This window comes from Perca fluviatilis, chromosome 23, assembly GCF_010015445.1.
Source record: "Perca fluviatilis chromosome 23, GENO_Pfluv_1.0, whole genome shotgun sequence".
In the NCBI taxonomy this organism is placed as follows: domain Eukaryota; kingdom Metazoa; phylum Chordata; class Actinopteri; order Perciformes; family Percidae; genus Perca; species Perca fluviatilis.
In genome coordinates, this window is record NC_053134.1 from 23,920,623 (window position 1) to 23,934,457 (window position 13,835).

Consider the following 13,835-nt stretch of genomic DNA (forward strand, 5'->3'; position numbering starts at 1 on the left):
CGGAAGCACAGAGGGCCCAGCACTGCACCTCTGATTACTAATATCAAACTTGGGTTGTCATGGTTTATGTCTGATAAACTCGTTCAGATTTTTTGATATGAGAGCGGCACCGTCCCAGGTGGGATGAATGCCGTCTCTCTCAATCAGACCAGGCTTTCCCCAGAACGCCCTCCAGTTATTCACATAGCCCACATCATTAGCTGGGCACCACCCCGACAACCAGCGGTGGAAGGATGACGTACGGCTGTACATTTCATCATTGGTCAGGTTTGGCAGGGGTCCAGAGAAAACTACTGAGTCCGACATTGTCTTTGCGTATGCACAAAGTGACTCAACATTCATTTTAGTGATCTCCGATTTACGACCATTACCACCTACTGAAGTATGATCTTACTGTATTTACGGTTCTTTTGCCAGCAGTTTTAGATGGGTTTCTATATCGCCGCCTCCAGCCCCGGGGCACATATGACCGTAGGTAGGCCTACTGTAGGCCCGGGCCGCTGGCTTCACATATCGCAGTATAGAGCTCCCAATAACCAGAACTGGCTTCTCAGCGGGTGTATCGCTGAGTAGGGAGAAACTGTTAGAGAGGCGAAGACGCCCCCCGTTTAAGCGCGACGTCATCATGTGCACTCCCTGGTCTAGATCTAACGCTTACGCCTTCGACAGTCACCACTCACCGGCTGCTCGGGGTCTGCCGGGGACAGCTAGCAGAAGCTACAGAAGCTACAGTATGTTGGCCCGCATTAACTACATGGTGCTGGCTAGCTACGGAAGCATACGATTCTGATTCCATGGTGCGGAGCCGTGACTCAAATTCACTAAGCCTTGCCTCCAAAACAGCGAATATACTACATTTATTACATGTATCGTTATCACTAAAGGAGGCAGAGGAATAGCTACACATTTGACACACAGAGCATTATAACCACATGTTTTGATCTCACTGCCCATACAGTATAAAACCATGCATTCTGTAATGTCAGCATTTCATTTGGAAGAAAACTAGTCATATTTAACATTTTTACAGTATTTCACCAGATTCAACCATTTTGCCCTTGTAGGCCGCGATGCATGAAATTATAGTTATATTATGGAGCTGTGTGTGTGTGTGTGTGTGTGTGTGTGTGTGTGGGTGGTACGAGTACGCGCGTGGTGTGTGTGTATTGTGTGTGTGTATATGTGTGTGTGTATGTGTGTCTGTGTGTGTTGTGTGTGTGTGTGTGTGTGTGTGTGTGTGTGTGTGTGTGCATGCATGCATGTCTGTGTGTGAGAGAGTTTGTGTAAATCTGGGTGAAAAAAGGGCTTCTTTTGAAGGATGCATTTCATGTGTCTTTGAAGACGTGCTTGAATAAAAACATTGTCTCCTGCTTTAGTTGTAAACAAAAACAACAAATAGTTTGTTCATGCACCTGGGCTCTCGAAAGGGAAGAGAAAGACCTGGAGCAGAGAGAAGGAGCCTTTATCTTCCAGGCCAACGCAGGAGCGCCTCTGAAGGTGACACAAGTTTCTGGAGTCTGACAAAATGGTCACTGGTGTCCTCCAACTCTGTGAGTGCCTCTAACCCTTCCTCTCTAAAAGTGGAGGGAGAGCACTGAAGATCCTGTCCATCCTAACATTGAATGGACAGTGAAGAATTGGCAAGTCTGGTCTCCATCTAATACTGAGACGCTGCGCAACATTCAAGCACCGACCGGGCATGATGTCAGAGCCCACGAGATATGCCATATCAAGAATCCATGATGTGGCATCCCCTTTCCACCTTTTCTTCACTCTTGACTTGATCCAGCTGATTCAGGAAATGACAAACCTACACGGGAGGTGTTCAATCTCAGGATGGAGTGATGTGGATGCTCAAGAGATTTTAACATACATGGGACTTCACACTTGGCTGGTGTGTACGCCCGAAAGGGAAACCCACCCGAGTCCCGGGATGTCCATAGTGGGAGACCAGTCTTCAGGGCCACCATGTCCCACAAACCATTTGAAATGATAAGCGCCAGTTTACAGCAAATGCAGGAGACAATGTTTTTATTCAAGCACGTCTTTCAAAGACACATGAAATGCATCCTTCAAAAGATGCCTTTTTTCAGCCCTAAAGTGATCATTGCTTGCTTACAGGTTTACGCAAACTCTCACACACACACACATACACATACACACACACACACACACACACACACACACACACACACACACACACACACACACACACACACACACACACACACACACACACACACACACACACACACACAGCTCCATAATATAACTATAATTTCATGCATCGGCCTACAAGGGCAAAATGGTTGAATCTGGTGAAATACTGTAAAATGTCAAATATGACTAGTTTTCTTCCAAATGAAATGCTGACATTACAGAATGCATGGTTTTATACTGTAAAGGCAGTGAGATCAAAACATGTGGTTATAATGGAAGTCAATGGGGCCATTTTTGCCTCCGAGGTTGTCCAGAGAGAGGTATCTGGAATTACATAAAAAATACTAATGCAATCAAAATCAGTTTTGTTGCTTATCTTTGACATATCCAAGCCTCTAATCCCCACCAAAGCCCCATTCCCCATGATTTATTTTATGGAAAATAATTAATGTTTTGTTGGGTTTTCATAAATAATTGTTACTTCAAAGATTTAAAACTGGCATTTAAAGGGTTAAAATCCAGAAAATTATTAAATTTTTGGTAGTTTTGAGCAATTTACAAGTTGTTTAAGTGATTTATGAAAAAAAAGCAGAAAAAAATATTGATATATGATGATTTAATAACAGTTTTTTGGACATGTACATTTTTGCCTCAAAGGTGTCCAAAGGGAGTATCTGGAACTATGTAAAAAATACTAATGCAATCAAATTAATTTTGTTGCTTATCTTTGACATATCCAAGCCTCTAATCACCACCAAAGCCCCATCTAGATATTATTCATTATATGGAAAAAAATCATTTTTGTGTTTTTTGTAATAAAAATGAAATACTTCAAATACATAAACTGGCATTTAAAGGGTTAAAATCCTGAAAATGATTGAATGTTTGGTAGTTTTGATTAGGTTACAAGTTGTTTAAGTGATTTATGAAAAAAAAGCAGAAAAAATATTGATATATGATGATTTAATAACAGTTTTTGTGTGCGTGGACATTTTTGCCTCGAAGGTGTCGAGAGTAAGTTTTTTTAAGGAGGGCATGAGGGTTAAGCATGACTACATGATATCCAGGATATTACCACCCCCACCGAGTTGTCCTGTCATACCTAAAGAATATTTCATTTGGAGTAGCAGCAGCACAGGAAACCTCACACTTGTAACCCTTGACTTCGGGTCAAATTGACCCGTTTTCAATTTTTGTTTTATATCAGAAAATATGGGACGTAGAAATAAGCGCCGAAAATGTGTAGAAGAATAAAATAATTTAAAACGTTGGAAAAAGCGAAAACAAACTGTGAAAATAGGCGTCAAAAACGTCGAAGTTTTTAAGGTTGCCTGGAAGACAACACAAGGGTTTGAACTACGACTCCCACAATTCCCTCTCTTCGACACAGGCAACGTCAGCTAATGTTTTGGAGTCCTCTGCTGGCTGCAACCTTATACTGTCTATGGCTGCAACCCAGCACTAAGTGTTTACCGGTAAAACATGGACGTGACGGCCGCCCGCCGTTCGTTTCTGTGCGATATCGGTGAGCTCGGTTTATAATGTTCACAAGAGCTTACACACAGCAATGTTAGCTGCCTTAAGAATGCCAAGAATGGCGGTCCATTTAGTTGACGTCGAGTAATCGTGTTAGCCCGTGCTCTGCTCGTGACTGTTAATTTTTGTTCTCATATCTAAAAGACCTACAGCTACATTCATGCTTAATAATGGCATCCTTGACCGTAACATACAAGCTAATAAGCGTGTTAAAGTAGGCTTCATGACACGAATTATTACAAAAATAGTTATTGCATTATTATAAGTTACAAAGTGTTGAAATGAAGAAACTCGGCCAAGCTAAACACCTAGCTAGCTAAGTAATATAAAGTAGTTTTTGACGTTATTGCTGAGTAGCTAATTAGCTAATACAGCTAGCTTATAGTATTAATGCAATAGTTCCTATTATTTGTGAAGTTGAAATTTTTTATGAACATGCAGGTTTTTAAACAGTGTAAAAACAGCAAACGTTTATAATGTTTAACTTTAACAGCATGTCAGAAACAATTAACAAGATGAAGGCCCTTAAGGCACAGACATGTGTTTTAAGTTAATTAGGCTGATTGGACCTCTTCTCACTCTGTGTGGGTGTGTATTATGATTGATTAACATCTATGATCCTCCTTTTTTGCACATGTCACTGTACTTGCTTAAGAGGGGGCCAAATGTGTACTTCGCAGGGGCGTAGCACAAAATTCTGGGCCCTATAGAAAGGCATTTTCTACGGGCCCCTCCCCGCATCCACAGCTATTCATTCTAGCATCTTTTTGGGCCCTCCTCACATGAGGGCCCTGGGTACTCAGTCCCCAAGTCCGACGCCCCTGGTACTGCAGCAGTATTGAATTTATGAGTGCGCTGTGATATATTTTGTATTGAAACAACTTTTAAAAAACATCTTGGGCACTAATGTTTTCTTTACTGCAGAGTAAAACAATTATTTTTCTTACATTTTAGGGCAAATTAGATTAGATTAGATTCATATTTATTGTCATTGTGCAGAGTACAAGTTCAAAGACAACGAAACGCAGTTTGCGTCCAACCAGAAGTGCAAAAAAAGCAGAAAAGTGCATTGTGATATACAAAGTATAGACAGGTGGTGCATAGGCAGGATAAGACATATATTGCAGTGTTATAATAGCAGAATAAATATGGCTGTGTAATATGAACAATGTATGAACGACATGTACAGATATGTGCAATGTAGTAGCAGTGACAAATGACAGCTTTATAATTCTTATTGGTAAAAACGATTTGTGACAGCCAGAATAGCTGAAAAAAAAATCACCTGTGTGGGCGTTCGGTGGCTTGAGTTTTATGGAGTAGGCCTATTTAAATAGCAGCTTTATAAAAAAAAAGCTTTTGTGCGAGAGATTATCAAGAAACTGAATGAAGCTTTCATTGTCGCCCATATATTTGCAAATGTACCGTTTGTGTTGCTTAGGTTTCTGGGCAGACCGGACTGCCCTGCATGAAGCTGCGTCCCACGGCAGGGCCCTGCAGCTCAAACAGCTGATAGAAAGTGGAGCATCGGTCAACGTGGTGACGGTGGACAACATCACTCCGCTCCATGAAGCCTGCATACAGGCTCATCCAAACTGTGCCCGGCTGCTGCTGGAGGCTGGAGCCCAGGTGGGATAATCGTAACCCCCCCCCCCTATGGTTCTACCAATGTAATTCAATTTTATTTATAGTGTGAAATCACAACAGGAGTTATCTCAGGACACTTTACAGATAGAGTAGGTCTTAGTCTCGCAGTGCCAGACCTTCCTCCACAGCGCTGCGTAGGAGGGTCTGTGTAGTCCACACAGCATTCTGGGATGGGAGAAAAACGTGCTCTGGTTTATTGGCATTCCTTTAAAGGGGTGATAGAATGATTATATAGGGTATTTCACACTGTTCCTTATGGTCTCCTAATGGGGTATGTAACATTGGTTGGGCTGAAAATGGCCTGGTTGATATTTTATGGGCCCTTGTGCATCCCTGTGTTTTGGCCCTATTTGTAACAAGAGCTTTTCTTCCAAATATGGTATGGTCATGAATATTTAGATGAGCTGCGCGGTGATTGGTTGAGCGACTTGCCATACGCAGACATTAGAGACGCGCGCTGATTGGTTGAGCGAATCCCCAATACACATACATTAGAGAAGCGACAGAATCTCATATTCCAGACACTGCAATGTTTCATTACCAAATTCACTTCTGAGACTTTTTAACCCGAAATCAACTATATAAAGCTCAAATATGGGCCGTTTTACAAAAATTGATGGCTAATTGCAAATTTGGTAAGACGTGTCGGACTTCCACACAATCCGGCGACGAAGCGACCTGCTGGGCTCCATACCCAGGGCAAAGTCACCCTTTGTGGATACTGCATCTGCGGGGCTCCGCGGCCAGCTGCCGGCATAACTATATCTATAAATAATACATTTACGGTTTTGAATGTCCCAATGTCTTATAAAGCTAACCGTTGTGTCCGATTTGATTTTAAGGCATTTTTATGAACGCGAGGAGTCTTTGTAGGACAAGCAGCTGCTTGCTATATGTCCCATTCATTACAATGGGGAAATACCGCAGCTAGCTAGCTACACTTTCGCCATAACTAAATTATATTTACTGTTTGAATTTCGTCACGCCACTTATACAACACATTCCCCAATGTCTTATAAAGCTAACCGTTGTGTCCGATTTGATTTTAAGGCATTTTTATGAACGCGAGGCGTCTTTGTAGGACGGCAGCTGCTTGCTATATGTCCCATTCATTACAATGGGGAAATACCGCAGCTAGCTAGCTACATTGTCGTCATAACTAAATTATATTTACAGTTTGAATTTCGTCACACCACTTATACAACATCATTCCCCAATGTCTTATAAAGCTAACCGTTGTGTCCTAATTTGATTTTTAAGGCATTTTTATGAACGGTTGGCGCTTTTTGTAGGACAAGCAGCTGCTTGCTATATGTCCCATTCATTACAATGGGGAAATACCGCCCAGCTAGCTAGCTTACATAGCATAAATAAATTATATTTACTGTTTGAATTTCGTCACACCACTTACACAACTCATTCCCCAATGTCTTATAAAGCTAACCGTTGTGTCCGATTTGATTTTAAGGCATTTTTATGAAACGGGCGTCTTTGTAGGACAAGCAGGCTGCTTGCTATATGTCCCATTCATTACAATGGGGAAATACCGCAACTAGCTAGCTACATTGTGCCCATAACTAAATGATATTTACAGTTTGATTTTCGTCACGCCACTTATACAACATCATTCCCCAATGTCTTATAAAGCTAACCGTTGTGTCCTATTTGATTTTAAGAGCTTTTTATGAACGAGGGTCTTTGTAGGACGAGCAGCTGCTTGCTATATGTCCCATTCATTACAATGGGGAAATACCGCAGCTAGCTAGCTACACTTTCGCCATAACTAAATTATATTTACTGTTTGAATTTCGTCACGCCACTTACACAACTCATTCCCCAATGTCTTATAAAGCTAACCGTTGTGTCCGATTTGATTTTAAGGCATTTTTATGAACGCGAGGCGTCTTTGTAGGACAAGCAGCTGCTTGCTATATGTCCCATTCATTACAATGGGGAAATACCGCAGCTAGCTAGCTACATTGTCGCCATAACTAAATGATATTTACAGTTTGAATTTCGTCACGCCACTTATACAACATCATTCCCCAATGTCTTATAAAGCTAACCGTTGTGTCCGATTTGATTTTAAGGCATTTTTATGAACGCAAGGCGTCTTTGTAGGACGAACAGCTGCTTGCTATATGTCCCATTCATTACAATGGGGAAATATCGCAGCTTGCTCACTTTCGCATAACTAAAGTATATTTACAGTTTGAATTTCGTCACGGCATGAATATTACAGGTTCCTCAAGGTCTTACAAAGCTTAGCTAACACTTGTCCGATTTCGTTAGGAGTTAGGAGGAGGCTAGCTAGCTCTCATTGATGAGACTCGCGGACAAGAGGCATTTATTTTCCCGATTGTTTGTTTAAATAACTCAACACACATACCCATTATAAGATTAACTGGAACCTGCGGGCTGCGGTAAAAGATTGCGGGCGTAACAAGCTCGCTGACACTGCGGTCAGGGTGGCGATGTAGCAACCCAGGCAGCACCAACACCGGCACTAAACTCCGACACACAGTCGGAGAAAATTTGCAATTAGCCATCCTTTTTCGTAAAGCGGCCCATATTTGAGCTTTATATGGTTGATTTCTCGCATAAAAAAGTTTCAGAAGTGAATTTTGTAATGGAATAGCAGAGATCTGCGTGACCTAGCTAGATTCAGAAGACTACCTGATCTCAGGTCAGTTGTGTAGCCTATGTAAATATTGGGGCGTGACTGTTCTCTTAAGGTTCCGGATTTTGAGATGCTTGCGCAAGCAACTCAGCTTTGTTGGGATTCGCCCGTTTTCAGAGGCAGTTTCAAAATATGAGATTTTCATAGTAAAGGGGTGTCAGTGGGATTTTGAGCTTCTATGTATGTCTATTTACCCATCAAACTGTCGTTATTCAACTATGACAGGGTAAAATCGGTTTTGCATTCTATCACCCCTTTAAACCAATCACAATGGTAATGGGCGGTGCTAAGCGCCGGACAGAGCCACGGCGCCGCTGCAAAATAGCCTCAGGAAGGAACTTGCAATCCCGGAAGTGGAACGTTGTGGATGTTAGACTAAGTAGGTCTAGACCACACATTTTCCCATGAGCAAGCTATAAGTGCGAAAAACTTTCTTTTTACAGGCAGGATCCTCGGACAGACCCTTGCTCTTGGTGGGCAGCCATCTGCCGCTGCCGGTTGGGGACACATAAACACTGATACAAATATACAATTCAATTCAATTCAATTCAATTTTATTTATAGTATCAAATCATAACATAAGTTATCTCGAGACACTTTACAGATAGAGTAGGTCTAGACCACACTCCATAATTTACAAAGCCCCAACAATTCCAACAATTCCAGTAATTCCCTCAAGAGCAAGCAGTGCGACAGTGGCGAGGAAAAACTCCCTCTTGGGAAGAAACCTCGGACAGACCCAGGCTCAGTGCAGGGGTGTCGAGCAGGACCACAGCAGCAGCTGCTGCCAAAACCGATCCAGGTTCCACCTGAACCACCAAATCTGCGAGGCGAGAAAGCATAAGGGCTCCGGGGAATAAGCTCTGGCCTACCACCATCTATGGAGGACCAAACCTGACTTGTGTAGTTATGAAGAAATAAAAATGCTCAAATAAACTGGGACACCTTATCACAAACTCTGGTATAAGGTGATGCAATGTAATACAGAATAAATAGTACCTTTGTGAGGTTTGTGAAGGAACGTACGTCTCAAAAGTTAACCATGAATTTGGGTCAACACCTCTCTGACACAAGCAAAAATGATTTAGATCATATAGGTTATGGTTTTATGTCTACTTACTTTTCACACTGTGATAGTTCCCAGTAAGTGTAACACGTGCCACTACATTTACAACAATAATCTAAAGGGTGTGTGGTGTGGTGGAATTGCCAGATACACCATGTTGTGGGAAGATGAGACAAAGGGGTTTTCCCCTTTGTCTAGATAACATCTGGTCGGGATGAGAATATCTAATCGGCCATAATCTAATAACCAAACGTGTTCATGTATGAATATATGTGTGTGTCTGCAGAGATTGAGGGAGCTAGAGAATGTTGTGTTCCTGGACTGTCTCCTTATGGTGGTTGGTAAAGGGGGCTCACACACTTTAGCATACTTCCCAGAGAGAGATAGACTCAACTAGTTTTAGGTGATCATCTTTGTTATGGCGCCATCAATATCTTTGCATAACCCAAACTTTTTATTTATTTTTTTTTTTTCATAACCCAAACTTGACAGCTTGAGTGAGAGATAATGCGTCTTGATGATTCACAGACCCTCAGAGTTGGGACGGCATTACACGATAACACATCTCTTCGATAGAGGGTTCATTAAACGCTTCTGTGTGGGGTTTACCGAAGTGTATTGCACCAGTGGCACACCAAGCCTAAGTTGGCCCCCACCAGGCCTAAGCCACTGGGTAAACATGTTAAGTTGGCCCCCACCAGGCCTAAGCCACTGGGTAAACATGTTCAATGTATTTTTAAGATTCTGTCCATGATTCTGTTATTATCACAGAAACTATTGGGCTCTACATTGATGCTGCCATCAGTCTGGGTCTGACCCCAGGCGGGCCATCGTCAAAAAAAAAGACACTTGCCATTAAGCCTAACAACTTTTCCGGGAGAAACCCTGCAGTGTAAGTCATAAAAAGTCTCCCGGACCTTCTTAATGTATCCAGAAGTCAAGCTGCTCCTGAGTTCTTCCTTGACATATGGAAAAAATAAAATGGGAATTGTTTCTCTGGTTGTTCCAGGTGGATGTACGGACCATCCATGGGAGCACTCCTCTGTGTAACGCCTGTGCTTCTGGCAGCCTGGAGTGTGTCAAGCTGCTTCTGGAGTACGGAGCCAAAGTTAACCCTTCTCTCACTGCGCTCACCGCCTCGCCGCTCCACGAGGCCTGCATACAAGGTAAAATATTCAGCAGCAATTAGACAAAGTTTAATTTCCGGGATTGTTCAGGTGCCGCTGAAAAAATTTCGCCGGATGTCTTTCATTTTCGGCCGGATGTCCGTCACCTTCCTCTTTCTTTGTGTTGGCGTTCTAACCTCCGGTGGATTTCTGAGGACTATGGTTACCTGCTCCTCAGATCTCTGCAGGGTAAATCCAGACAGCTAGCTAGACTATCTGTCCAATCAGAGTTTTCTGTTGCACGACTAAAACTACTTTTGAACGTACACAAGTTCCACCAAAACAAGTTCCTTCCAGAGGCTATTTTGCAGAGGCACCGTGGCTCCGTCTGGCTCTTAGGGCCGCCAAAGACGATTGTGATTGGTTTAAAGAAATGCCAATGAACCAGAGCACGTTTACTCCCATCCCGGAATGCTGTGTGGACTAACCAGACCCTCCTCCGCAGCGCTGTGGAGGAAGGTCTGGGAATGCGACACTATACCCCATCAGACCTCTTTACTGTGTGTAAAACTTCACTTTCCTCTCAGGTAATGTTGAAGTAGTGAGGCTGATGATAGCCAGCGGTGCCCAGCTGGAGGCGTATGACGTCCACTTTGGTCCCCCGCTCCACATCGCATGTGCTAAAGGACACGTGGACTGTGTCAAGGAGCTGCTTCATGCAGGTCAGCAGGAAGGCTGCAGGTCAGAAAAGTGTGGTAAAGAATAATTTGGACGGCTGTCATTTTCAAACTGACGTTCTTTCTCTTAACCTACCTCATTTAATTCTGCTTTTCTCACTCATTTCCTACATTTCTCACATTGTCCTTTGGCTATACCCAGAAAAGAGGCCCTGCAGGCTTTTGCACCAGATAGTTCAAAAGTAGTCGGGTCCTCGTCAACACTCCATGGTGATTTGTTTTTTCATAGCACAAGCTGTCGTTGGATGGGATATTTAACATGGGTTTTAATAAACCTTCCAAACAGCCTCTGGTATTCACTTAGGTTAGTACATTAGAAAATGTAACTTACAGAGACTTGAATCTTGTGTTAGATTGGTAATCCGTCACAGTATTCATACTGGGTTCTGTACTATTTTTGTCGTAGTCCCGCCATTGTTGAATGGTGCAGAGTGGAAGGGACTGTTTTAAAAAAAGGTTTATATTGTAAGGTAGAAAAAAACGTTTTCCTAAGTTTCTATCCTAATGGTATGACTTTCAAAAAATCCACAGCAGTAAGCAACAGATTGATTCTGGTCTATTAGGGCAGTGGTTCCCAAACCTTTTCACATCAAGGATCCCGAAACTGGCACAAAGTAGACCGCCAAGATTTTGGCCCAGGGTCCCCCATCAGATTTTTGCTTTTAGATGTTTTATTACTTTTATTAGAAGTGTGTGAAACCGATGGCCAAAGTAGTCATACATTCTGCCATTGTGTAACTTATACATTGGAATTATAGTGAAAATAAAGGATTTCTCTTTTTGCTGGGGACCCCCTGGAACCTCCTCAAGGAGGAGGCACTTTGGGAACCACATTTATTAGGTTCTAGAAATGAGTCTCTCTGTGCCTCTTTTATGATGCATTTCTTACTTTATGATTGTTGCATGTCAGTGCAGATTGACAGCTTTAAAATGAGTCCCTTGCTCTAAAGGAACCAACGACAAAATTACAATAAAGTTTGGTATCTTTAAGACAAAGAAAATACATCAGCAAGCAAACAGAACGAGAATGCAGGATTTATTGTCAACTGTATTAGCACTGCATGAGGGCAATCATTTACATCATTTCAGCTGTAATGAATCCATACATCCAAACAAACAGGCCTGAGCTTATCTTAACTTCCTGCAGGTGCCAATGTGAACTCAGTGAAGTTCCACGAGATAGCTCTGCACCATGCAGCACGAGTGGAAATGGTGGACATGATCGAGCTGTTGATGGAGTTCGGAGCCAACGTGTACGCCAGCGACAACCTGGACAGAAAGCCTGTAGACTACACAACACCTGCGTCTCCCGCTCACACCTGCCTCAGGTTTTATGAAAGTAAGTTCATGGGAGCTATCTGCAATCTTTTCTCAGTTTTGCTTTTGAATCGTGATAGTGTATATGGAATACGATTAATTTAGAGGACCGCTCCGGGGCCGCCGGAGGTTCCACCGGATGTCCCCCATTTTCGTCCAGATGTCCGTCACCTTCCGCTTTCTTTGTGTTGGCGTTCTAACCTCCGGTGGATTTCTGAGGACTATGGTTAACTGCTCCTCAGATCTCTGCAGGGTATATCCAGACAGCTAGCTAGACCATCTGTCCAGTCTGAGTTTTCTGTTGCACGACTACAACTACTTTTGAATGTACACACGTTCCACCAAAACAAGTTCCTTCCAGAGGCTATTTTGCAGAGACACCGTACCTGCGTCCAGAGCTGAGCACCGCCCATGACGATTGTTATTTGTTTAAAGAAATGCCAATAAACCAGAGCACGTTTTTCTTCCAAGCCGGAATGCTGTGTGGACTAGCCAGACCTTCCTCCGCAGCGCTGTGGAGGAAGGTCTGGCAATGCAAGACTAGAATCGGGATAACCTGGCTCATGAAAACCTCTTCTTGTCTTGTCGACAGGAAATCCTCTGAGCCTGCAGCAGCTTTGTCGAATCACTGTGAGGCTGAGGCTTGGTATCAAAGCCTCGGAGGCCATAGGCCAGCTGGACATATCCCACCGCATCCACAGCTACCTCCAGTACTGTGATCATCCTGCATCACTACAGAGGGACACGTGGACAGATTCATAAGCCTCAATGAGAGACTGGTGTTTGATTTCAGGTATAATAAAAAAAAGAAGCACTGTGGACAATATCTGCTAATTGCAAATATATCAGGTGGTCAATCAGGAATTAAGGTTCATAGGGCCGTTCAAATTATCTCATTTAAATTGGCAGCAAATATAGGAATTGTTTCTCAAAATCATTTGTCGTTTCTCAAAATCATTTGTGTATACAAAATGTTGCCAAAATAAAGAAATGATTATTCCCAAACTCTTTTTTTTCTTGTTCCCAGTTGTAGACCATACTTAATATTTCCATATGTGAGAATTGGAATATTTTGATCATTATAATTTATCCAGTATTGAAAAGCATACTAAAAGGTCCTAGTTTATCTACAAGAGAAAACAAGATGTTCTATGGGTTCAATGTCTGAGTTTCAGAAAGTACAAAGATTCAAATCTAAGTTAAATCTTTGATGTAAGAGGTCTTACAAAATGAACTCCTTTAGCCTTAGGTGGAATTGGAAAAAGCAGTAACTTAACTACAACGTTACTTGTGTATTTTTCCAACATATGTTTTCTCTTTAAGGGTGATGGGAAACAAACTGAAGTGAGATAATGTATTATTGTTTTATTTTAGTGTAAAAACTACAAGTCCCGGCATGCGCTTTGAGTTCCAGTTATGTCACGTGACTCCCGCCGCATGTAAACATTAAACGACGCGGCTGGTTACAAACATATCTGCGTCTGCTTAAACGTTGTTAATTTGTCCCGGAGAGGGAGTAAAAAAACAGACAGGATGGAAATTGAAAATGCTCGTCCATATTTCTTTGGAGACATCGGTGAGTATGA

At 42.4% G+C, this 13,835-nt stretch overlaps 2 protein-coding genes across 4 annotated transcripts in view; both read left to right on the forward strand.

Moving 5' to 3' along the window:
- Positions 1 to 3,533: 3,533 nt before the first annotated feature.
- asb13a.1 (ankyrin repeat and SOCS box containing 13a, tandem duplicate 1) lies at positions 3,534 to 13,254 on the forward strand. Of its 3 annotated transcripts, none has more exons than XM_039792347.1 (6): positions 3,534 to 3,685; positions 5,138 to 5,325; positions 10,099 to 10,255; positions 10,783 to 10,950; positions 12,080 to 12,271; positions 12,842 to 13,254. In XM_039792347.1, the coding sequence occupies exons 1-6, from the start codon at positions 3,643 to 3,645 to the stop codon at positions 13,009 to 13,011; spliced, it is 918 nt and encodes a 305-aa protein (XP_039648281.1). In that variant the 5' UTR covers positions 3,534 to 3,642; the 3' UTR covers positions 13,012 to 13,254. The 3 variants fall into 3 exon arrangements, with proteins under 3 accessions (XP_039648281.1, XP_039648282.1, XP_039648283.1); XM_039792348.1 differs by having other exon boundaries at positions 10,783 to 10,917; XM_039792349.1 differs by having other exon boundaries at positions 10,783 to 10,936; positions 12,842 to 12,980.
- A 423-nt stretch (positions 13,255 to 13,677) lies between these two features.
- The window catches only part of LOC120553686 (ankyrin repeat and SOCS box protein 13-like), a 9,887-nt gene continuing 9,729 nt past the window's right edge, over positions 13,678 to 13,835 (forward strand). The window contains exon 1 of the mRNA XM_039792350.1: positions 13,678 to 13,825. Within this exon, the coding sequence (XP_039648284.1) occupies positions 13,783 to 13,825 (43 nt within the window). The 5' untranslated portion in view covers positions 13,678 to 13,782. The remainder of the gene's footprint in view (positions 13,826 to 13,835) is intronic.

What these genes read in the sequence shown, in the direction of transcription:
- asb13a.1 (XM_039792347.1), top strand. Translation starts at nt 3,643, where the DNA reads ATGGACGTGACGGCCGCCCGCCGTTCGTTTCTGTGCGATATCG. An exon ending in CCACGAGGCCTGCATACAAG is followed by an intron (nt 10,256 to 10,782) that starts GTAAAATATTCA and finishes CTTTCCTCTCAG; the next exon opens with GTAATGTTGAAGTAGTGAGG. An exon ending in CTGCAGGTCAGAAAAGTGTG is followed by an intron (nt 10,951 to 12,079) that starts GTAAAGAATAAT and finishes AACTTCCTGCAG; the next exon opens with GTGCCAATGTGAACTCAGTG.